The 23,305-nt window shown below is 45.4% G+C and overlaps 2 protein-coding genes across 4 annotated transcripts; both read right to left on the reverse strand.

The window, feature by feature from the left end:
- Positions 1-1,136: 1,136 nt before the first annotated feature.
- On the reverse strand, positions 1,137-4,447 carry RPP21 (ribonuclease P/MRP subunit p21). 2 transcript variants are annotated; one of them, XM_068557242.1, is made up of 5 exons: positions 4,329-4,447; positions 4,152-4,228; positions 3,975-4,057; positions 2,840-2,965; positions 1,137-2,694 (listed from the first exon to the last, which is right to left on the reverse strand). In XM_068557242.1, exons 1-5 carry the CDS (start codon positions 4,383-4,385, stop codon positions 2,597-2,599), a joined length of 441 nt encoding a protein of 146 aa, XP_068413343.1. In that variant the 5' UTR covers positions 4,386-4,447; the 3' UTR covers positions 1,137-2,596. The 2 variants fall into 2 exon arrangements, with proteins under 2 accessions (XP_068413343.1, XP_068413342.1); XM_068557241.1 differs by having other exon boundaries at positions 4,152-4,252; positions 4,329-4,446.
- Positions 4,448-5,670: 1,223 nt separating this feature from the next.
- Positions 5,671-18,898, reverse strand: TRIM39 (tripartite motif containing 39). 2 transcript variants are annotated; one of them, XM_068557233.1, is made up of 7 exons: positions 18,375-18,898; positions 15,835-16,294; positions 14,394-14,489; positions 10,318-10,548; positions 9,112-9,134; positions 8,420-8,535; positions 5,671-7,675 (listed from the first exon to the last, which is right to left on the reverse strand). In XM_068557233.1, the coding sequence occupies exons 2-7, from the start codon at positions 16,285-16,287 to the stop codon at positions 7,128-7,130; spliced, it is 1,467 nt and encodes a 488-aa protein (XP_068413334.1). In that variant the 5' UTR covers positions 16,288-16,294; positions 18,375-18,898; the 3' UTR covers positions 5,671-7,127. The 2 variants fall into 2 exon arrangements, with proteins under 2 accessions (XP_068413334.1, XP_068413335.1); XM_068557234.1 differs by having other exon boundaries at positions 17,672-18,898.
- Between the last annotated feature and the right edge of the window lie 4,407 nt (positions 18,899-23,305).

Genomic DNA, 23,305 nt, shown 5'->3' on the forward strand with positions numbered 1-23,305 from the left:
ATATCAGCATGACTGTTGAAGGAGGTAATCATGAGGACATGACTACTGGTTGACCCTCGAACTGGACCCGGGCAATCAGGGGCTCCTCGCCCACTCCCCTGTCCTTGGAGTGTGAGTTCTGCCCACTGTTCCCACAGTGGGAGCTGTTCCAAGGGCACAACTTTGAGAGAGCAAGGTGTTGTTGAGACCATCTGGACTGAAGGCATGACTGAACCCTATTAAGGCCTCTATATAAACTTTTTAAGATTCTGGTGGGTGAGTGTGGAGGTCTACTCGTCTTGCTGCTGCCCAAGACAAAGCCTCGTATGTAAGTTTCCTTGCTTATTTTAAACCTGCCACCTACCAATCTGGAGTGGTCCGCCTCTTTCTTTGATCTCTCCTTGCTCTCCATGTACAGGGGCTGGTTTCAGATTTTACCTAGGAAGCTCCTGAGGTTTTGAACCAACAATGACTAGATCCCTTACCTTCCCCAAATCTTTTTTTCTTCTTTTTTTTTTTTGGTGACACCATGCGGCCTGCCAGATCTTAGTTCCCCAACCAGAGATGGAACCCGAGCCCTCTGCAGTGGAAGTGCAGAGTCCTAACCACTGGACTGCCAGGGGATTCCCAGACCTTGTTTTTTTGATTCAGTTGGGATGACATAAGTTTCTTCTCTCTCCTCTATTTAATTTTATCTAACAGGTCCTAAAAGAGCACAGATTTTGAATTACTGAATTGTTTAGAAACATTAAAGAAAACTGACTATTGAATAATAGGGCTTTGATTTCCTCTTTGTTATAGGAAATCCATTTTTGCACATACTGACAACTATTGTATCATAATAAGTAAACATGAAAAAGGACAGAGTTTTGGGAGGAGGAAGAGGGCTATGATCTCTAGTTAGAGGAACCCCAGTGCTATCCCACTGTGGACATGTTCAGTCATGTGCAATCATAATCACAGTCAAAACAACTTGGCCAAGAATCAGATTTAGTGCGTAAGAACCAACCAGCTCAGAAATGACACTCAAGGAGGGAACCAAGGAAGGTGAGCTGAGGACACAAAGGGTCCAGGCCTGCATGGGGTGCATCTTCAGGCTACATGTTTGTGTTGGCTGCTACAGTTGACCCATTGAATACTATCTCCAGAAATAAACATCAAAGAATAACTCAGAAACATTTAGTTACTTGCACACTGATAAGTATTTTCCATGCAAACAGCGTACTGGCATGTGAAGGAATCAGTGAAGAGAATGAGTCAGGGACAAAGGCAAAACAAGGATGTGGTAGACTGCTACACTGGTGGTCCTCAAGGAACCAATGAACCTCCCAGTATCCACGCCCCAGTGTAGCCCCTTCCACACTGAACGTGGGCTTGGCCACATGACTTACTCTGGTCAAGGTGACATTAGCAAGCGTGACGAGGACAGAGGCTTGATAAGCACTTGCACCGTGGAGCTTGTCTTCTTGGAATACTCTCTGTGGAAGCCAGAAGCTTTGTAAGAAGTCCAACCACCCAGAGACAGCCATGCTGTGAGGACGTCAAGGCCAGTTACAGAGCAAGGCCACATGGAGAAGCAATGAGGTGCAAACATGCAAATGAAGCTTTTTGAGTCTTCCAGACCAGGTACCAGCCTCCAGCTAAATGCAGCTGAGTGATTCCAGCTGATGCCATACGGAACAGAAGAACCACCCAGACAGGCCCTCAATCAGTCTAGCCCACAGAATCAGGGGAAATAACACATCATTGTTGTTTTAAGCTACAACATTATGCAGTGATTTTTATGCAGCAATGAATAAGTGCAACCAGGATTTACAAGAGAAAGGGAAGAGAGGAAACTGCATTCTGGGAATAGTGAGTTTTGTTTTTCTACTTTTGGGGTAAACTGATTAGCTGGCACCTAGCAAAGAGGTCAGTCTGAAATTCTGACTTCGAGTAAATTGTCCAGGGATATCAAATAAAACAATTTTTGTTGTTTACTGATTCTCAAGAAAACCTTGAAGGTTTACCTACAGAACTTACTTGTGTAATATCTGCCAGTGTCCGTTTGTTAGTACCTTTGACTTTATTAGTTCAGGTTGTACACTACTCTTATTAGAATTTTATAGAAGAAAACACAGAGATTGGGAAAAGACCCAAAAGGAAGGGGGCCTGGAGAATCTAAACCCTCCCTCCACCAACCTCACCCAAACATTTTTTCCCTCCTTTAAAAACAGCATCAGTGGCATCAGCAGTCTGTCTGTCCAGCCCTTTAGTCAACAGTCAGGGCTACCTAAAAATGGACTGCCTTAAGAAGGATCAGGGCCTCGCAGACAAGCCCGGAGCCTGAGTTCCAATCGTGGCACTGCACTGAGGAAGCAGGGGTGGAGGGGCACTGGAGGCAGGGTCCTGGAAATGGGAGCTGCTTCATGGGGCCAAGTGGTAATTGGGATCTCCCTGAATGGTGGGAGTATGAGGATGATAACGACAAAGGACTAAAAGGACAAAGAAGAGGTTAGCTGCTGACAGAGAAATACAGACAGAAACAGAGGAAAATGGAGTTAAGAGCTGAAATACAGAACAGAATCATGCAAAGTTAAAGAGAGTTAAAATTTATTTGGAAGACAGGGTGAATCCATCACTGGCGATTGGAACTCTGAGGCTGCACTTTCTCCTCAGGAAGGTGGGCTGGAACGCGGTGGGCTGTGTTTGGCAGGGGTTGTGGTGGTTTGGGATCTGAGTAGATGAGCAGAATTAGTTTTTTAAGACTGTGGCACCTTTCACACCAACCCAGAACCCACCCATGTGTCCTCTGCAGCTCTATGTTACCCACTGTCCCTACCCTCCTGGGGTACCCCCCATTTTCTCAACCACCTCTCACCTGCCTGGCTCCCCAGCTGGGCCTCAGGTCGGTCTCCCCAGAGCAGATGCCTAGGATCGTTGAGGAACCGTTGGCTGCGCTGGCATGTCAGGCAGGTCTGTACAGTCCAGCGCTGAGCCTTGCAGCCTGGGGTGCATGTGGGGAAAAGAGAGTGCCCAGGTTTAGGAGAAGAAAAGGTCTCCTGCACCCAGTTTTGCCTCCACCGTTTTCCAGTAGGGATTCTACTCCCTCCCCACTTTGATTTGATGGTGTCAGGTCTCTGCATAAAGTCTGTCATTTTCTTGGTACCCTTTATTTATTTATTTGGTTGTGCCGGGTCTTAGTGGCAGCACGTGAGATCTTTGTTGCTGCGTGCGGGTCGGTCCTGCGGGATCTTCATTGCTGCATGCGGGATCTAGCTCTCTGACTAGGGATTGAACCTGGGCCCCCTGCATTGGGAGTGCGGAGTCTTAACCACTAGACCACCAGGGAAGTCCCTCTTGGTACCCTTTAAGATAAAGTCCAAACTCCTTAACAAGACTCTTCAAGATCTGCCCTGTTTCCCTCTCCGGCCTCCTGACTTGCCCTTGCCCACATCAAAGCCAGCCTCCTGGGCTCTCAGTTCCTTGACAGCACCACAAGCTCTCTTGTCTGCGGCCTCACAAATGCCTAGGATTTCCATCTCCCACTCCCTTCCCTTATAATGAACCTCACCATCACTGGTTTAAGTAACTTAGTATTCTACTTCCCTAATTAAAGCATTTTTCTATGCTATTCTAATTGTTTCTGTCTTAGTCTGTCCCATCAGACTATAATTTCAATGAGAATAATGACTCTAAAGCAATACTTGACACATCTCAGAAAAATAACTGTTTAATGAATGAATGAATATGGGAATCATGTCCTCCAAGATGTCAAATAACATCTATTATCATGCACGGGCGAGGTTGCTTCTCATGGCAACGTCACTTCTCTACTGCCCAGACCTAGTTTGTCCAAGTGGAGTTAAGTTATCAACTCAGAGCTGGAGAAAGCCGACGCCTCCAAATCCCACACCTGGCACCCATCTACATCGAGGAAGGGATCATTGCCCGTGCCCTCCCCCAGCCCACAGGTGTTCCTCAAACTTCCCACCTCGGCAGGAGGGAGCACTCACGTCTCTGGCGCTGGGTGCAGGTCAGGCCCGGGATGAGGAGGGAAGAGCAGCCACGACAGAGGGTCCTCTTCACCGAAGGGTCCCTGGGGGCGGAGGTAGGTGGTGGTCTGGACGCCCGCTCTCCCTCTCCCCTCTTTCCCCCGTCCAGCCCGCCGCCGGGCTCCCCACCCCTCTCACCGCCGCAATACGAGCCGCTTCGCTATGGTCCTCTCCGTGTGGCAGTAAAACCTCGCCAGTGCCTGGTTCTCGGGGTCCTGCGCGAGGACGCAGTGAGCAGCCTGAGGAAAGGAGCCGTCACTGGGGTCCCTCCGCACTGGGCCGCCTCCCCGTGCGTGCGCCGCAACGCGGACTCACCTGGTACAGGAAGCTGAGCCTCTGGAAGGCCTCACGGTCCTTCACCTGCCCGGCCATCCGAGCCGCGTTAGCTCCCCACACGCCGCAGTCCACAGGCCCCACCCCGGGGTAGCCCCGCTCCCGGGCGTCCGCGCAAGGCCTCCTGGGAACTGTAGTTCCTGGGGCCGTGCGCGCTCCCGTGCCGTCCTTACTCTGGCGACACCCTGCGGCCTCACAGACCCATCTATTTGCAAACCCACACCATCCCCTGCAATCCAAGCCAGGGGTTCCTTTATGAGTTTTGGCTTCCTTTTAGTCTTCCTCAAGCCCATGATTATATTAGGTAGAGACTGGAGAGGTTAGTGGAGCAGGAGAGAATCTTAAACTGCTAAACATCTTCATGACAGAAGACTGGTCTCTTTACGCAGATAGGTTGGGGAGATGGTTATGTGCAATATATACCCAGCTAGACTTCCTGCCCTATGCTCCTGAAGCCAAAGACAGATGCCTGGAAGACCTACAGACTGAAGGAGCAGTTTATACATTCAAAAAAACCACTAGTGCCAGTGCCAGTGAAATTGGAAAGGATCTTGAGGGCAGTGGAGGGAGGGAAGAGGGCTCCTGCCCCTTAGAAAGCACAGCTTACTCCCAATCGTTTCCACTTACCAAAATGCAGTGCTGGACACACAGTAAGTAGGTGATCCTCACTAACTCCTGGTCTTAGGTACTGGAGGAAACCTGTCAACAGCATCCCCAGCCCCCGAAAAAATATCCGTTGTAGTGTTTCACATGCTTTCCTCACATCCCTCCCTTAGACCTCTGTCTCTCCTTTGCTCTGTTTGACATCCTGTGTTCACTTCTGCTTCATAGTTAATAACCACTCGTTCCTGAGGTTAAGTAGAGGATGAATAAATCCTGAGATGGGGAGAGGGCAGACTAAGTCAGGGGAGAATGAGGGTTCTCTCCTCTCCCAGACCCCCTCCTCCCCGCCCCCCATCAGGCTGGACAGGGAACCAACCAGGCCTCCAGTTTGAAGGAAATGGCTGAAATTTCCTCTCAGATTAGTTTCACAAGGGTCTTCAGGCTCAAATGAGGAGTGTTTAAAAGGTAGATGCCCAGGCCCACTCCAGACCTCGATCAATCACTGAAGGTGAGCCCCAGGAACACACAACTTTTTTTTTTAGCCACGCCGTGCAGCTTGTGGGATGTTAGTTCCCTGACCAGGGAACAAACCTGGGCCCCTGACAGTGAGAGCGTGGAGTCCTGACCACTGGACCGCCAGGGAATTCCAAGGAACATGCATTTTTAACCGTTTCTTACACATCAACAGAGATTATCATCAAATTAACACAGGACACATAGATCACTTCAGTGGATCCTTTGTTCCATATTATGTTTTACCAACCAAAGCATCTTGCCACAAAGAACCACAGTCAAGGCACAAAGGTAAGAGGAGAGTCTGGACAAAGTCCTGTTGAGGTGGTAGGAGGAGCTGAAATGCCCTCAATGAACTGCAGTTTCTTGTCCTAATCTTCTGTGAACCCCTGATTACCCAAGTAGCAGATAATCCAGTCATTTTAGTTTGGTTTGGCATGCATTGCTTTACCTTTTTTGACAACATATGTACCCTACAGGTTATTTATTTTGGCCTAACATTAAAATGATTTACATTCTCTGATATGAGAAATGGCAAAAGGTGAAGGATGGCAACAAACAAAATCCGGCTCTTGGGAACACTAGTTCCAGGCCAGATGCACACAGGCCAAAGGAAGTTGCCTATCTGGCCCTTCCCTATACATACCACCCTCTTCTACCCTGTCCCCAGGGTGAGGAAGACTCCGTTTTCTTTTTCCCTGTCTGGCTTGGACACCTTAGCCAGGTAACAAGGCTGACAACTTGGGAGTAGCTACTTAGTAGCATTCTTTAAGGCCAGGGCTTTGGATAGGAATACTTTTCTCTTTCCTCTAATACCTGACTCTCTCCTTTCCAAGTTCCCTTGGGAAAGCAGTGAAAGGGTAGATGTGTCTTGCAGGATCTCTTGCATCTTGCCTCTCCAGATGAGCAAGGTAACAGCTCTTGGAGATGAGCAACTACAAGCAGGTGGGCGATGAGCCATCTCTGCTGAAGGCTAAGGCAGGGACCTGGGTTCTCTTTCTTCCAACCCCCTCCTCCCCACATTCCTACCTCTGGCCAATCCTACTCATAATGGCAACCAAAGAAACCCTTCTCCCCTTCATTAGTCTTTAGGAATCTGTTCATTTAGCCCCCTTTCCTGACCTTCTTTCTAACCTTCTTGATGCCCAATCTCTGCCCTGAAAATAACTCCTCAACTTCTACACCCACGAGAGCAACTGTCATTCATCTTTATTTCAATTTAGAGGTACAAAGACCCCTGTGATCTTCCTAAAAAAACAAGACTATTTTGGGTCAAAAAACCCCCTAAAAGGATGTACAGGGGTTTCTGTTTCCTCCTCTGGTTTGAGCAAGTCAGACCCTCCGACAGACTTGTTGTTTCTGGAAAAGCCTCTCCTTCCTTCCAACCCATCCTTGTGCAATAGAAAACCTGATGGACTTCAGAGGAGACTACCCCCTGGGAACCAGCTCTCCACCCTAACAGTGAGGAGGGAGACACTGCAGTGCTCTCGTCCCAGCCCAGTCCTAACTACTCCTCCCCATAAACCATTCTAGAAACCAAGGTGTTCTCCCAGATGGTTCAGGACTGGAACCAGGCAGACACGAAGACGTTCCAGCAGGTCACAGGAAGGAAGGCCCGTAGCTCTTGACCCTGCCTCACCCTGATTATTCCCATGTCCCTACCTGTCACTCCCAATCTGTTGGGGGCCTGATGGTAAGTGGTGCAGCATTCTTCCGACCAGCCCGGATGCCTGGGTAGAAGAGGGGCCAAAGTTTCTCAGTAAAAGTATCAGTGAAGGTGTAGATATGAGAGCGGTCTGTGACGTTGTAAAAAGACAGTGTACCGGCCTCATAGTCTAGGAATATGCCTACCCGCTTGGGTTTCACCTTGATGTGCAAAGGGGTAAAAGGTGTGGTGGTGGCTGCATACTTGTCCCCGTTCCACAGGCGCACCCGCCAGTAGCCAGTCTCAGGGAGTGGGGTCAGTTCGCCCTTTCGGCTCACAGAGTCCCGGCACACACCCACTGCCCAGTGGGTCTTGTCGCCCACCTCCACCTCCCAGTAGTGTCGACCTGAGGTGAAACCCTCAGTAGCCAGGACACAAGGGTAGAAGGTGAAACGCTGTGGTGTATCAGGGAGATCCCGGAGTCTTGTCTCCACGAACTTGACGCTCTTACGATCTTCCGACAGGACTAGGTTAGGATGAGCAGTCTCAGGGTCCAGGGTCACATCCGCTGGCGGGAGAAGCCAGAGTGGGGAGCTAGATGAGGACGGGAATAGCTAAACGCCCCTGCCTCACTCTTCCAGCCTGCCTTTGCAGAGCCTGCTCCCTGAAAGCCCCCAGAACCCCATGGTTTGCTTAACTTTCTCAATCCTCGGTGTCACCTAAGGGAGAGGAGGGGAGGGAACAATGGCTTCACTTCTCATCCTGGCCCTAAAATAAACAGGTAATGATCTCTTGACTCTGCAAGGGCTGGTGGTTTAGGCTCCTGACTAGGCCTCCCTCCATCCCCCCTGACATCATCATCCATCTCACTGTGTGGAGAAGCACAAGGCACAGTCCAACGGTTAGAAAAAATAAAAATGTTAAGAAGGGTACAGAGCAAGATAGCATTATAGTCTAGCGATAGGGTGACCATGTGTCTGTTTTCCTGGAACAGTCTGGCTTATGACTATTTTCCAAGTAAGTATTAATAAGACTCCCTTTCACTCTCAAGAGGGGACCAGTTTCAGCAAATTATTTAACCTCTCTGGGTCCCTATTTAGAAAAGTATGGGACTAAGAGTAGATGACACCTGAAGCTTCTCACTTTTAGTTCTGTGACTCAGAGTGAGATTGAAAACCAGGTAAAGGAGTGGGTGTGGATATGGACATGAAAAGTGACAGAGGGGATAATTGAAGTCCAGATAAAGTAGGACCTAAAGACTCTCTTCTCTCTGTCAATTCCCTCTGCTAGTTTCCTTTTGGGAACAACTCACCAATTAGCTGTTTAAGGATTTTCCTTAGTGCAAAGTACTGTCGGGGGAAATTGCTGAAGTTCTTTTCCAGCTCTATGGATACTGAAGTCACCTCCATGGTCTTCACCTTCTCACATCTAGGAGGGATGGGAAGATAGGGGAAGAAAGGGCAGGGTCAGGGGAAGCTCCAGCTTAGTGAGTATTCAGATGTTGTCATCTCTAGGGAGAAACTAAAATTCTCCATCCTCACACTTTCTCCTCCCTCAAGACAAGTACTTGCTTATTGCTTTCTTTTGCCTATCTATGGAAAGCCATATGGTCCCCTAGACAAACCCTTATCTTAATAATCAGTCTTAGAACTTTTTGGAGGTACTGTTATATTTCATGCAAATAGATAACCACCTCCCCCCGCCGCCCCCAACCAGTTCCTCCTTCCATCTTGTTTGGACACAATTCCACCCATAGGCCCAGGTAGAATCTGGTTCTATTTCATTATCTTTGTATCTAGGAAGTCCTGATGCTCAAAGGGGAAAAGGTAAGGGACTAGTACTCCCAGTGATTTGCTAACTGGCTTCATGGATGCAATAAACCTTCTCCCTTTTTCTACCCAGACACTGCATGACTTTCCCATCCTTATTCCCCCAGCTCCTCATTGTAGCCCTACTCTTTAAGCCAAGACCTAACTCACTCAAAGAGATACAAGAATCACTTACTTTTCCAGGGTACTTTTGACATCCTAGAGGAAGGAGAAAAGAAAGCAATATTGGTCCTGGTAGTCAAGGGTCCTAAAGGCAAAAGGTTCCCCTCCTCCCAAAAGTTCTAGATCTATTAAATAGGCATAAGGCAAACTATGGGTCACAGTGCAAGGGGACGAGCTCCAGAGGGATCTGAGTACATCTCTCCCAACCTAACCCCCACTTTCAACTCTCAGTCATCATGAAGCTTGGTAATTGATATCACTTCCAAATAGTTTCTTGGGTGCTTGTCTTTGTTCCTCAAGAACACTGGGACTCAATGCCAGGGACAGGGATTGTGTCTGCTCTTTACTCTGTCCCCCAAGTACCAACCACACACCTGTCTCCTTGAGGATCAGTACAGATAGTTCCAGACTGCTGGCATAGGAACGAATCACACTCTCCCGTTGTGGTTTGGTATCCCTTGCCTAGTATTGGTTAATAAATATTAGTAACTGTGTGCCAATCCTGATTTGTGAATACTTGGGGTCCAGAAGACAAAGAAGACAAATCTCTGCCCCCCAAGGATTTCCCAGTTTAATGTGGAAGGCAGAACACACATACATGAAAGGACACAAGAGTAAATACCAAGCAATATATAACATGCAGATAAATGTACAACGAAGCCTCACTGATTCAAATGCTGGTAATGTGATCTCTAAGGTAAGAAATATGTTTCCTACAGCCTTGCTAACACCATTCATTTGCTTAAGAAAACAGATTATTTCAAACATTTAAGAGGCACCATTTACATATCAAAAGCAATATATTACTTACACATTATTTCAAGTGTCCTTCAAACTATGATTCTATTCTTTCTGTGCACTAGGTAAATCAAGTTCCAGGACTTAAAAGTAACGGTTACTGCATTTACACAATTTTTAATGCATAGTTTTTTCACTAATTCAGACTAGACTGCCCTCCTCTCAAAAGAGTGAATTTTTTCTTTGGTACAAGTTAAGCACATAATCGTTGACAAGACATAAGAACACAGAAATGATCAGAAGGGGATGGGAGAAATCAGAGAAGGCTTTCTGTAGAGAAAGATCCTTTGAGCATGTCTGGAAGAATGAATTGGATTTAGAGAGGCAGAGCGGAGGAGTGAGCATTGCAGGCTGACAGAATGGCCTGTGCAAAGCTAGACTGCGCTTGGCCTGAGGGGCTATGCAGGGGCAAAGGTCGAACCTTAAGCATCTCGAAGCCCGACTGTAAGCACTTGCCCTCCACCTCAGCAGCCAAGTGGGCCAGGTCCCGGCGCTTGTCTCCAAGGTGAGCAGCATTTTCTCGGAGGCGCTGTAGAATGTCCTGTTCCTCCTCCTCTAGTCGTGAAAGTAACACCTGCTGCTCTTCATCCAGCCGCCGATGAAGCTCTTCAAATTCCTTTAGGATCTGCTGTCGACGACTCTCCACTAGTCTCTGAGAACAGAGGGTGGGTATTATGTTTAACAGGGCCAGTGGGGCATAAAGTGCCTTTCCCCACCCACCATGTGTATGAATTCACACAGACTTCCAGCGTCATTGGAAAGAGCTTAACAGGACACGCATGTTTCTCTCCATTGGAATTTCCTTTTGTAAAGAATGGCTCCATCCCTAACTAATAAGAACCTACTGTATAGCACAGGGAATTCTACTCAGTGCTCTGTAGTGACCTAAATGGGAAGGAAATCCAAAAAAGAGGGGATATATATATATATATACATATAGCTGATTCACTTTGCTGTACAGTAGAAATGAACAAAATAGTCTACACTATACTCCAATAAAAATTTAAAAAAAGAAAAGAAAAGAATGGCTCCATCCTCATTGTCACCCCTACTGATGATGGGATGAAGACCATTGGGGAGATAAGAAAATAAACCAATGTTAAAAAAATTTATCTTCTTTATTAAATTAGCTTCTAAAAAAGCTACACTTTTATATTTTAGTAAAAATATTCAAGACATAAGAACCCAATAATATGACATGTACTATTACAGATATCAGAGATACCTCTGCTATGGCCTACTCTAAAGTTCTAGTTAATGCAATCTGTCAAGAAAAGGAAAGTACAAATACTGGAAAGTCAGAGATTGTTATCATTTGTACATTGCAAGACATTTACTTGATAAAAATCAGAGAAGCAACTGGAAAAATATCAGAATCAACAATATTTTAGAAATGGGTTGTTACAAAATACAAATGTAGATTTCAGGGCTGAACCTGTTAAACAGCTTCAAGTCACTTCAGAGACTGACAGTTCACACCCCAGGAACAGGTTATAGAAGTTTGTGAGTAAATTATTTGCTTGAAATTTGAAACATGCTTTCTTTCAGTTAAACCTCTAACATTTCTGAAATTGGATAACATATGACTCAAACTCCAGCCATAACACATTCTGAGAGTTATCAGCAGACATATCCTCCCTTTTGCACCTCAACTGCAACAAGAAGTGATCTCCCCAAAGGATTCCCTAAGCATCACGTGTCTGATGGGGAGGAATCAGCCCAAGAGGAAAGCTAAGTTAGAAGCAGAGACTGGGACTCTGGAAGGAGGAAGTAGATAGGGCCTGGAAGGCAGGGTTGAGGGTGAATAGAGAGTGGGGCTGCAAAGCCAGGTGGGCCTTACAAGCTTGTGTTTCTGGATTTCAAGCTAGTTTCCAGCAGAGGCGGACTAGCTCCAGTTCTAGAGCTGCTTGCTGCTTCCCATTTCACTGCTGCCTCCTCAGGAGCATATTGGAACAAAATCTATTCTCACAACAATTACCATTAAGTAAAACACAGCCTTTCTTCCTGTGTGTCTGTGTGTTTAGGGGTGATGTATGGGTAGAATTTAGGTAAGTAACTGTGGTAAAAAGAAAGCAAAGGGCTCTCTTATAATCTCATAATCCCTTCTCTTTTTTTCCCTCTATTTTGTAGGGCAGTGGTTCTTAATCAGAGTGTTACCTCCCTCTAGGGATGTTTTGGAAACAGGGGGCATTTCTGTTTGCCATGATTCGGGGAGCTCCTGGGAAGGATGCTAACACTCCTCCAATGTGTGAAGACAACCCAGTAAGATGAACTGCACCATTTTCTAATGTTCTGCTGGATATTAAAAAAATGGAGTCCTGGACTTGAATGCCACTTTATATACAAACACAGAGTAATTCTTATATGGTTTTAATATACCTGAATTTTTCAGGAATGGCTGAAAACTCATTAAGACTGTATTTTGTTTTTCTTAGAACTTTACTGTAAGTTATTTATCATTTTGAAAAATTATGGCACCAACAGCTAAACTGCTAGTGGCATTTGAGTCAACAGTACTACACAATTCCGTCAGTCTGAATTTGTATTTGTTGCATTGTTGATATAGGTGCAAGGATAAAACTACACTGTTGTGTCTTTCAGGGTAGTCATGCCTAAATGTTTACATACCAGATTTTATTATAAATGACTTCTATGTTATATTGTATTATACTATATTTGGGCATGATAGCCTCTTTTAAAAATTATGTGGATAGATCATTTTATCCATAATTTTCATTTCAGCATGATTAATTACAAATTATTTATTTCTAAAAGGGGCATTGGGTCTGGAGGTGGGGATGAGGGAGAGAATTCAAAAGGTCACTGAAGGAATGCTGGTGGTTGGTGAGTTTCCGAGACCACTGAAATGATAATTTACATTTAAAAAAAAAACACACCACAGTTCTGTTCAAGCATTTAGCAGGTTTTTAAAATTTTTATTCCCCTCTCCATCCTTTACCTTTAAGAAGGTGATCAACAGGAAGAGGAAAGCTAATGACTGGGAATAAGCTTCATTTTCACATATTTTAAGTTCTTCAGGAGCCCTCCAAAAGGACAAATAACGTTTTTTTTTTTAACGTTCACCTTTGCAATCAAAATTAGTTCAAATTTTAAAAAAATTCAAATGTTTGTTTGTTAAAATGTATAAAGGACTAAGGTAATAATACTTGCTTCCTGTTGAAATGTCATTGTTAAAAAAAAAAAATTAGTGTTTCTATGGATTTCAAACCTGTGTTTAATTTCTGGTGATCCCTAAATCTCAACTCCAAAAACTCATTATTTCTTCTGGAAGCCTTTAATGACATCAAGTTTCTCTGCTGTCTTCTTAGGAATTTGCAACTGTGCTTTTTGTGCCATGTCATTTATATTTTCTCTACTTGACTGTAAGCTCAAGGAGGGCAGGGACTGTGCTTTTGCTCATCATTGTTCCCCAGTGTCAAAGACAGGGTTTGGCCTATACTGGAAGCTTAGTAAATATTAACTGATTTCTGCAGAATTAGTATCTCTGATTTTTGCACATACTGGCTATATGATCTTGGACTAGACACTTATCCAAGTTCTGTTTCCTACTGTGTAAACTGGGGATAACAATACTTACCTTACAGGGTATCTAAGTTCACTCTTGTCAAATATGACTTCCTGGACTCCCTTCTCCTTGTCTTGTACCTCCTCTATGTCCCACTTGGGCCAAGTATAGCCTGAACTCTTAGAACTTAAAACTGGGCAGAACCCTAAGACCTAATACAATCTTCTAAGTTTGGAATGTCATGGACACCTAATGAATTAATGCACAGGATTCAATAAATACTAGGTATTATTACCACTATAATTAACACATGTTTCACTGTCCAACAGAAGAAATAAGGCAGATACCAAAATACCATGCTACAAATATGGTAATGCTATGGAAGAGATGTGAAACTGTATGAAAATTAAGAAAGCTAATTTCTAAAGGGTCAGGAAAGGCTACATTGGAAGTGGTTTTCATCTTAGGATGGACAGGATCCTATAGGTAGAGGATGAGGAGGGTAAGAACATTCTAGGAACCATTATCATCTAGCATACTTGAGCTTACTTGAATTAAGAGAATGTGGTCCTAATGTCGCTGGGGGGTTCTTCTGGGCGCTGTTGGGCAGCTCCTTCATTCTTCCTCCCCAGTGCACCTTCCACATTCTCCTTTCCTCAATCCCTCTAAGGATCTCTCAGCAGAGAGCCTCCTTCCCTGCTTTACAAAGAAAAGGAGGCCAAGGGGCATGAACTCCCTCAACTCGCCAGATATAAGATGTTCTGTCCTTCACCTCTTACATCCTTCTCCTCAATTCTTAATCCATGACAATTTAAGTACAATGTTTAATCACAGTCAAGCTTAATAAAATATCATTGTTTTTGAGAGAACAGCATTTTTCTAATAAACCAGAACTGGTGGATTAAATAACGTGTGGTTAATGTTCAGTTAATTGCCTGCAGAGCAGCCCAAATGGGATTGCCTGCCTTTACCTTGAGCTCCCCAGGCTTCTTCTCCTCAGAGGACTTGCAGCGGGTGATCTCCTGCAGCTTCCGCTCCAGGGGCTCCAGGCACTTCTGCAGTTTTTCCTGAGGGGTGAGAAGTGGGAAAATGGCATTTGGAGTTGGCTAGTACATCCTACGTTCAGAGGCTAACCTATTTTTTTTTAATTAATTAATTAATTTTTATTTTTGGCTGTGTTGGGTCTTCGTTTCTGTGCAAGGGCTCTCTCTAGTTGCGGCGAGCAGGGGCCACTCTTCATCGCGGTGCGCGGGCCTCTCACTATCGCGGCCTCTCTTGTTGCGGAACACAGGCTCCAGACGCGCAGGCTCAGTAGTTGTGGCTCACGGGCCTAGTTGCTCCGCGGCATGTGGGATCTTCCCAGACCAGGGCTCGAACCCACGTCCCCTGCATTGGCAGGCAGACTCTCAACCACTACGCCACCAGGCAAGCCCTAACCTATTTGTTTTAAACCATTTGTTTGCTTCCTATCCATCTCACTGCCTCTTGATCCAACTCCCTTCCTGGCCTGTCATTTGAGGTGTCAGCTTCCTACAGGTCCCTCCTCCTGCCACCAGCCTGTCTCCATCACCTTCCTTGCTCTGAAACCTTCCTTTCACTGAATCTCACTGTTCCACTGTCACCAACTTTCTGTCCTTCCCCAGCCCTATTAATTTTCTAACTCAAGGAACTGCTTGTTACTGTCAAAGTGACCTCCTGTACCCTGATATCTTTCTTTAAACTTGTTTTCCTATCCAATTCTAACCACTTGCAAATATAATAAAATCTTTATTACTTATTCTTCAAACTACCGTAAAGTCTTATTTCCAAGATTTTATTAACATTATTAACATTTATTAATTAGGCAAAGTACCTGATAAAGTGCTAAGACATTAAAATCTCTAGTTCCTATTACTCAAACATTTACCCTGTGTCCCAGTAGTAAGTTAAACCAGATGCCGTATTATCCTTTATTGGGGGAAGATGCAAACAGACTGGTTCAGCTTAGCCTGGTGGGGATCATTCTAAAGTGAGGTTACCTGTTCCCAATACCAGTGGGTAAACAAGGGGTGTGCTGAGCAGGGGGACAGAATGAAGAAACCAGGCCATTTTTCAGTTCTTAAGTTTGATCTTCTCCACATGGTTTCATTCATTTATGAAAAATATGATACATTCCAAGACCACACATACTCAAATGTGTTATAAAAGTCAGACAGAAGTTTTGGGGGTACTCCTTACTGCTTTTCTTCATGCCTGAGGATAATTGATCAGACATACTGTGTGCCCCGGTGTACATAGCTCTGAAGGGACTATAGAGTGAGGATCAGATACCGTCTTGCCCTCAGGAACTTACGATCCTCTACCCAGGGAGTCTCCCATCCTCTGTGCTCCTCCCTCTTGCCTTGCATTGGCATCATGTGTCTGGTTCCCTACCTTGTACTCCTGTGTGGCATCGTCCAGTGGCACGACGGTGTGGGCCCGGTGGGTGTGGGAAATTGCACATATCAAACACACAGCCTCCTGGTCCTCATAGCAGAAGAGGCTGAGGGCTTCATGGTGCTGGGGGCAGAGGCTCTCATCTCGGATCTTCCGCTTGACGGCCTGGAGCTGCTTGGCAATTTCCACCATGCTGCCCAGCTGTCGATTAGGCCGGAGACTGCGGTAGCGGGACGTCTTTCGACATACAGGACAAGGGAAGTCCCTCTCTAGGTCCTCCCACCAGCGAGTGATGCAAGCTTTGCAGAAGTTGTGCCCACACTCAATGATGACAGGCTCCTTCAGATACTCCAGGCACACAGAGCAACTTGCCTCCACCTGTAAGTTCTCCAGAGCTGCAGCTGTGGAGGCTGCAGAGGCCCCGGCCTCTAACAGGCTTGTCTCTGCCATTATTTAACTTGAGGTTAGGATGGGAGAAGAGAAAAAAAAAAATGTTGGTTGGAGGTTTAGTTTTTTTTGCATCCCTGGCCTGACAGTTACCCCCATGTTAAATCCTAAGTCCAGATTTAGCCCCATCATGGTATTTTACATCTTCTCTTCCACTACATCAACCTCTTTTGTTTCTCCATTTCCAAAACTTTTGACTCCCAGCCATCAATTTTTTTTTTTCTCTTCAGCAAAATGACACACAACCCTCAATCTTGTCTTTTACCACTGCTTTCTCTTGCTAGAAACAGAGGCTTCCTTCAACTCTAGCTGAGTACTTCTCCTGATCCAGGTTCATTCCACTTGTATCTTAGAACCAAGAGTTTCAGACCAATGTATTCCTAGTGTGACATCTTCTTCTAATAGATGAGAAAACAGTATGGGAAAGCGAAGAGTGCCACAAAAGTCAAAACATTAATTACGATTTCTTAAATTAAGTATATTTTAAAGTTTAATATTACAGAAGAGTTTTACCACAATAGCCCATTGGAGCCTAAGCTTGATTCTCTGCCACTGTTCTCTCAGTCTTTCAAAGGGTGATAAATAGAATGAGTTAGGCAAGGGTGACAACCTCTTCTTTTCAGAAAGTGTGAAATTATTCTTCCTTTTATCAGGCTAGCCTAGAGGAAGTGTGCCCTTTTCTTGGAATGAAATGATTCATACAACAACTCATTTCTATTTGTGTGCATTTGGACATCTGGAACTGCTGAAAAGTGATAAATTCACGGCAACTAAAGTCTACTACTGAGCCCAGGGCAATAATTTTTTGAAGAGAGAGCCGACAAGTCTATTTTAAGTATTCAGCAGTGACTGGAGTCTTTTGAAATAGTTATCGATAACTAATTCCTTGGATGTACTGTACCTCCAACTAATAGGTTCTGGAGTGGTTGGGAATTAAGAGAGAGAAAAGTAAAGAGGCAATCAAAAACTTCTAATGAAGCCTCAAAAGAATTGGAAATGCATCTAAGAGATTTATAAAGCAGAAGGCTGGTCCTCTATTCCATCCTTAATACATCACCACTTTTATCCATGAAATAGCTGACTTCTCTATCCCCTTAACCCCCTCCCTAAGGGACCCAACAGAAGGAAATTTAGTAAGTCTATGTATTGAGAGAGAAGTGGCCATGTAATGAGTTGGGTTAACAATGATTATTCCTGTGTATGTTGACGGCACACGTGAAAAGTATTTAATTTGGAGTAGGAACTGATAACCTATTTGGATCTGAATTTCCTCCCTCAACCAGGAGAGAAGTTCAGTCAGACGATTTTTCTCTACCTACGGGAATCCAACTTTGACGCGTAACCCTTCCCTTTCCCTAATCTTCTAGAAATTAGGTGGTTTCCTCACCTGGGGTGAGTTGAACTGTTTGCAGAGTTAGGGAGCAGGATGGATCTAGACTAGCAAAGAAGTAGTGTGAAAGAGAGACGGGGAAAGGTTAGGGAGGTATGGGGAGAGGACTTGGAGCTACAGCACTAGTGAGGCCTTCGGTGTCTCTGGGTTGGTCATTTTTTCCCTTCTATTCCTCGTGTCTCAGTAGAAGGGCAAACTTCAAAGCCGTCCTCATTTTGTTTCTACCACTGTCGGGGGTCCCACCTTGCGACCCTTTCCTGAGCGTGGTCCACAACTCGGTCCCACCCCCGTCTCCATCTTCTCCCGCCAGATCTGGCGCAGGGGGACTGGAGTGGGGGGAGAGGAAACGTCGTTGTTGGCAGGGAGGGAGGGATGTGTGTCCAGGTGAGGAGGAGGTGTGACGTGAAGGTGGGATGCCCGCCGCTATGACGCAGCCGAGAGCCGCGGTGACGGCGTAAGAGTTTCACCCGGGGAGGCGAGCGGCAGCGGGACGGGGGAACGGCGGGGTAGCCAAGCAACGCCGGACGCGCTGACGTCGCCGGGGCGGCAAAACGTCCGCCCGGGCCCGAGGCGGGCGGAGGCAGCTGTGGTTACGTGCGGGGGGCCGGTGACGCAGTCGCGGGGCGCTAGGACGCGGCTGCGGAGCCGGTCAGCGGGGACAGGCCCCAAGGCCCCGGCGCGGCGGCGGGACAGCACCTACCTTCCCGGCTTCGGGTCCGGGAGTGCGGGGCGCAGAGCCGCCGGAGCGCTGCCTCCCTCCTTCCTCCTCCCCCCGCCCCCGCCCCGCAGCGCGACACACAATACTCGCCGGAAGCGGAAGCCGCGCTGAGAGGTTCGTGTCAGTGGAAGGCCGGGTATCGGCGGGCGGCCGCGAGAAGGCCTAGCGGCGCCTGCGGAACAAGGAGAAGGCGGGGGGCCGGAGGGGAAAACCAGCAGCAGGAGTTAAGGGCGAGAAGAGACCCGGAGGGGCAGGTGGCTGAAATGCGGTCGTCCAGGTGACCCGAGGAATACTCTGGAGAAAGAGGGCCGCGCATGCGCGTGGCGGAGCGCTGAAGCCCATTGCCCACAGGGCGTCTACGGGCGCCGGGGCAGGCGGGACCGTCCCGCCCAGGGTGTGGGCCCGGGCTCTGACCCGGCTCGGGCTGGTCCCGGTTGGGGCTGGGAGCCGCCGGGGGCGGGACAAGGGCGGGTTGCGGACTTTGAGCTACACTGCTCCTCTCTCCAGGCCAGTCCCGGGAGAAGGTGGCTCGCCGAGTCGGCGGCCAATTACGTGGTGGACCTGCGGGTCTAAGCTGGCACGTCACTTCCGACAAGTTGAGTTTAAGCCTTTTAACATTCAAGGATTAGCTCAGTTTTCCCTGCCGTGGACTTAGGATGCTGGTCACCTTGTCCTTGCTAGGCGAGCTTTACGGAAATAATCTACCTTCTCCGATGGAGTGGAAGCCTCGAAAGAGCTGGTACTGTGACTCTGCTGCTCACCTTTGTGTCCTCAGCTCCTCGCTCGGTGCCCGACCGCAGCGAGCGCGCCGTGAGCACCCGTTCTGGGTGCGAGCCAATCCCGTCTTTTTCCAGTTTTGTGGCTTTGGCTTGAGTTTCTCCTCAAGAGCAGATGGTGGTTGTGCGGGGACTCCGGACTCCTGCGTTATAGCCTCCTTACTTTCCTCTCCTGTTGCTGGAAGCTTCGCAGCCCTGTGACTTTGGAGGACGAGAGCGAGATGATGAGGCTGGGGAAGAGTCGGCGGACAGAGGTGTGATGAGACTGGGAGGAGGTGCTGAGTTGAGTTGATGGAGCTGGGGAGGAGTGGATGCTGGGTAAAAGGGTGGTGGGACTGGGGAGAAGTTGGGGCTGGGGAAAGGTGTGCTGCGGCTGGGCAGGAGTTAGTGCTAAGAGTGGACACTGCTGGTAGGAAACGCAGCTCGCCCCGCCTTCTCTCTGCCAACACTTGGCATACAGAATGCTAACCGAAAGAAATGAGCACATTTTGGTGTACCCTTCCAGGTGAAATAGCCCAATGGCCCTACTTGTTCCTGTGTAAGTTGTGGTGCTGTTTATAAACGCTGTGCAGTATTTAACCTCTCATCCTGGGAGCCAGGAACTATTTATTTGCAGAAAATATCTCGTGTGGGAGGTATAAAGATTTAGGGTCAGGCATGCTAAATACAGCTGGTCTGCTTTTTCTTCACTGTTCTTTGCTTTTTGTTCACTTTTTTTCAGTAGCAGTGATTTGAAGAGGATTAAACTTGATAAAATTACATTTATTAACTTCTTTTCCCCTCATTGTTATTTGACCATTGGGAATTTTAGCAGCAGTACTTTTTCTAGTTCACGGACTGCCTCAGTTCTAAGGTAGGGTAGTTTGAAAGCCACAAACTGAGGGGTCAGCCTCTTTATCCTTACTTTATAGGGAGCGTGGTGAGGTTTGGTTCTGGTTATGATTTGTAACTTTTAAGGTGTTGGCTAGCACTTCATTCTGGCTTTCTGTTTGTAGGTGGCCAGGGGTGGTAATATTAAGCAAATTTCCAGGAGGAAGTGCATTTCTGAGGAATATGAACAATGTGTTGGCCTGGAGACTAATAGATTATTAAGATGACTTTATGCTCAGTATGGAAGGAAAGGGGGAGAATGTCTAGGTAAAACTATAAAATTATGAAGGGCATGTACTATGTCATAGAACAGGGTTTGGCAAACCTTTCCTGTAAGGAGCCAAATAGGACATATTTTTGGCTTTGTTGCCCATACTCAGTTCTGTCTTTGTAGTATGAAAATAGCGTTAGACTATACTAAATGAGTGAGCGTTGCTGAAATTTGAATTTCATATAAATTCTTCACTTGCCTTGAAATTTTATTCTCCTTTTGATTTTACCCCCAATCATTTAAAAATGTAAACACATTTCTTAGCTTGTGGGCTGTACAAACACAGGTAGCAGACCATAGTTCGCTGACCCCTGACATAGAACAGTAATGAAGTACCCAATATTTTTCAAGAGAGAATGCCTGGGAAAGTGGGTGAACACAATGCTATGATCTCTTATTCCCATCTGTCTATATAATAACACACAAAATAATAATAAAGGAAATTTGAAATCTTAACACAAATTTGTTATGACCTGTGAAACTTGGTCGGCTGAGATTTATGAATATACTAAGATACAAGTACATTCTTTAAACAAGGAAAGGTATTCGTTGTCTAAAATTAAAAGGGATTGCAGTTCAGGAGAGGTGGAATAACACTGAATTGTGATGTTGATTTATATCAACAAGGGATTTCCAACGTAGGAATATGCAAAAATGAATAATAGTCATATGAATGATAATTTAAAAAAAATTAAATATACACTTTAATATTGTTTTTATATCAGTAAAAGATATATCTGATATATCTTTTATATCAGAAGATATCTTGGAACCACTGAGTCATATAGAGGAAAAGGATGTATTAGCAGTGCAGGTAGAAAACTGGTTGAGGTCAGATATGAGATATGGTAGGTTGGGGAGGGAGAGGGTTCAACTGTCCAGACTTCCGAAATGCTTCCTCAGAAAAAGGCAAAGCATCTAATTTTCCCCCACCATTTTTTTAAATTATAAAAAATTTAAACTGCAGAAAGACAGTCGTCAGTCTTTTTATACTTTATCCTGTGCTTTTTATGCTTTACACACTGTGCTTTTTATACTTTATACTGGCTGTCTTTTATCTTCCCAATTCAGTAACATTGGAACTACCTTGTTCTTTTTCAAGTCTATATCACTGCTTCATTGTGTAGACGTATAATTTATTCAGCCATTTTGTTTAGAGAAGACATTTAGGGTTTTTCCAAGTCTTATTAAATAAAGGCTGTAGTGAACATTCTTGTACATATATCTTTTTCCCTCAGTTTTATTGTGATATAACTGACGTATAACACTGTGTTAGTTTAGGGTGTACAATGTAATGATTTGATATATTTGCCCCGATGTCTTTTTTTTTTTTTTTAACTTCTCAATAAGGAATGCATCTTTTATTTTTTTTTGAATTTTTGAAATTTATTTTATTTTTTTAGACAGCAGGTTCTTATTAGTTATCCATTTTGTACATATTAGTGTATACATGTCAATCCCAATCTCCCAGTTCATCCCACCACCACCACCCCGCACCCCGCCACTCTCCCTCCTTGGTGTCCATACCTTTGTTCTCTACATCTGTGTATTTCTGCCCTGCAAACTGGTTCATCTGTACCATTTTTCTAGGTTCCACATATATGCGTTAATATACGGTATTTGTTTTTCTCTTTCTGACTTACTTCACTCTGTATGACAGTCTCTACATCCATCTACTTCTCTACAAATGACCCAATTTCATTCCTTTTAATGGCTGAGTAATATTCCATTGTATATATGTGCCACATCTTCTTTATCCATGCAACTGTGGATGGGCATTTAGGTTGCTTCCATGACATGACTGTTGTAAATAGTGCTGCAGTGAACATTGGGGTGCATGTGTCTTTTTGAGTTATGGTTTTCTCTGAGTATATGCCCAGTAGTGGGATTGCTGGGTCATATGGTAGTTCTATTTTTAGTTTTTTAAGGAACCTCCATACTGTTCTCCATACTGGCTGTATCAATTTACATTCCCACCGACAGTGCAAGGGGATTCCCTTTTCTCCACACCCTCTCCAGCATTTGTCGTTTGTAGATTTTCTGAAGATGCCCATTCTAACTGGTGTGAGGTGATACCTCACTGTAGTTTTGACTTGCATTTCTCTAATAATTAGTGATGTTGAGCAGCTTTTCATGTGCTTCTTGGCCATCTGTATGTCTTCTTTGGAGAAATGTCTATTTAGGTCTTATGCCCATTTTTTGATTGGGTTGTTTGGGCTTTTTTTACATTGAGCTGCATGAGCTGTTTATATATTTTGGAGATTAATCCTTTGTCCGTTGATTCGTTTACAAATGTTTTCTCCCATTCTGAGGGTTGTCTTTTCGTCTTGTTTGTGCTTTCCTTTGCTTTGCAAAAGCTTTTAAGTTTCATTAGGTCCCATTTGTTTATTTTTGGTTTTATTTCCATTACTCTAGGAGGTGGATCAAAAAGATCTTGCTGTGATTTATGTCAAAGAGTCTTCTTCCTATGTTTTCCTCTAAGAGTTTTATAGTGTCCGGTCTTACATTTAGGTCTCGAATCCATTTTGAGTTTATTTTTGTGTATGGTGTTAGGGAGTGTTCTAATTTCATTCTTTTACATGTAGCTGTCCAGTTTTCCCAGCACCACTTATTGAAGAGACTGTCTTTTCTCCATTATATATCCTTGCCTCCTTTGTCGTAGATTAGTTGACTACAGGTGCGTGGGTTTATCTCTGGGCTTTCTATCCTGTTCCATTGATCTATATTTCTGTTTTTGTGCCAGTACCATATTGTCTTCTTTTTCTTTTTCATTTTATTTTTATTTATTTATTATTTTTGGCTTCGTTGGGTCTTCATTGCTGCACGCAGGCTTTCTCTAGTTGTGGCGAGTGGAGGCTACTCTTCGTTGTGGTGCATGGGATTCTCATTGCAGTGGCTTCTCTTGTTGTGGAGCACGGGCTCTAGGTGTGCGGGCTTCAGTAGTTGTGGCTCACGGGCTCTAGAGCACAGGCTCAGTAGTTGTGGCGCATGGGCTT

The sequence above is a fragment of the Eschrichtius robustus genome, chromosome 12 (assembly GCF_028021215.1).
Source record: "Eschrichtius robustus isolate mEscRob2 chromosome 12, mEscRob2.pri, whole genome shotgun sequence".
NCBI classification, from domain to species: Eukaryota; Metazoa; Chordata; class Mammalia; order Artiodactyla; family Eschrichtiidae; genus Eschrichtius; species Eschrichtius robustus.

What these genes read in the sequence shown, in the direction of transcription:
- RPP21 (XM_068557241.1), bottom strand. Translation starts at nt 4,385, where the DNA reads ATGGCCGGGCAGGTGAAGGACCGTGAGGCCTTCCAGAGGCTCAGCTTC. An exon ending in CTGCACCCAGCGCCAGAGAC is followed by an intron (nt 2,966 to 3,974) that starts GTGAGTGCTCCC and finishes CATGCACCCCAG; the next exon opens with GCTGCAAGGCTCAGCGCTGG. An exon ending in CCAGCTGGGGAGCCAGGCAG is followed by an intron (nt 2,695 to 2,839) that starts GTGAGAGGTGGT and finishes TCATCTACTCAG; the next exon opens with ATCCCAAACCACCACAACCC.
- TRIM39 (XM_068557233.1), bottom strand. Translation starts at nt 16,287, where the DNA reads ATGGCAGAGACAAGCCTGTTAGAGGCCGGGGCCTCTGCAGCCTCCACA. An exon ending in GTCAAAAGTACCCTGGAAAA is followed by an intron (nt 8,536 to 9,111) that starts GTAAGTGATTCT and finishes CATCCCTCCTAG; the next exon opens with ATGTGAGAAGGTGAAGACCA. An exon ending in AATCCTTAAACAGCTAATTG is followed by an intron (nt 7,676 to 8,419) that starts GTGAGTTGTTCC and finishes TTCTCCCGCCAG; the next exon opens with CGGATGTGACCCTGGACCCT.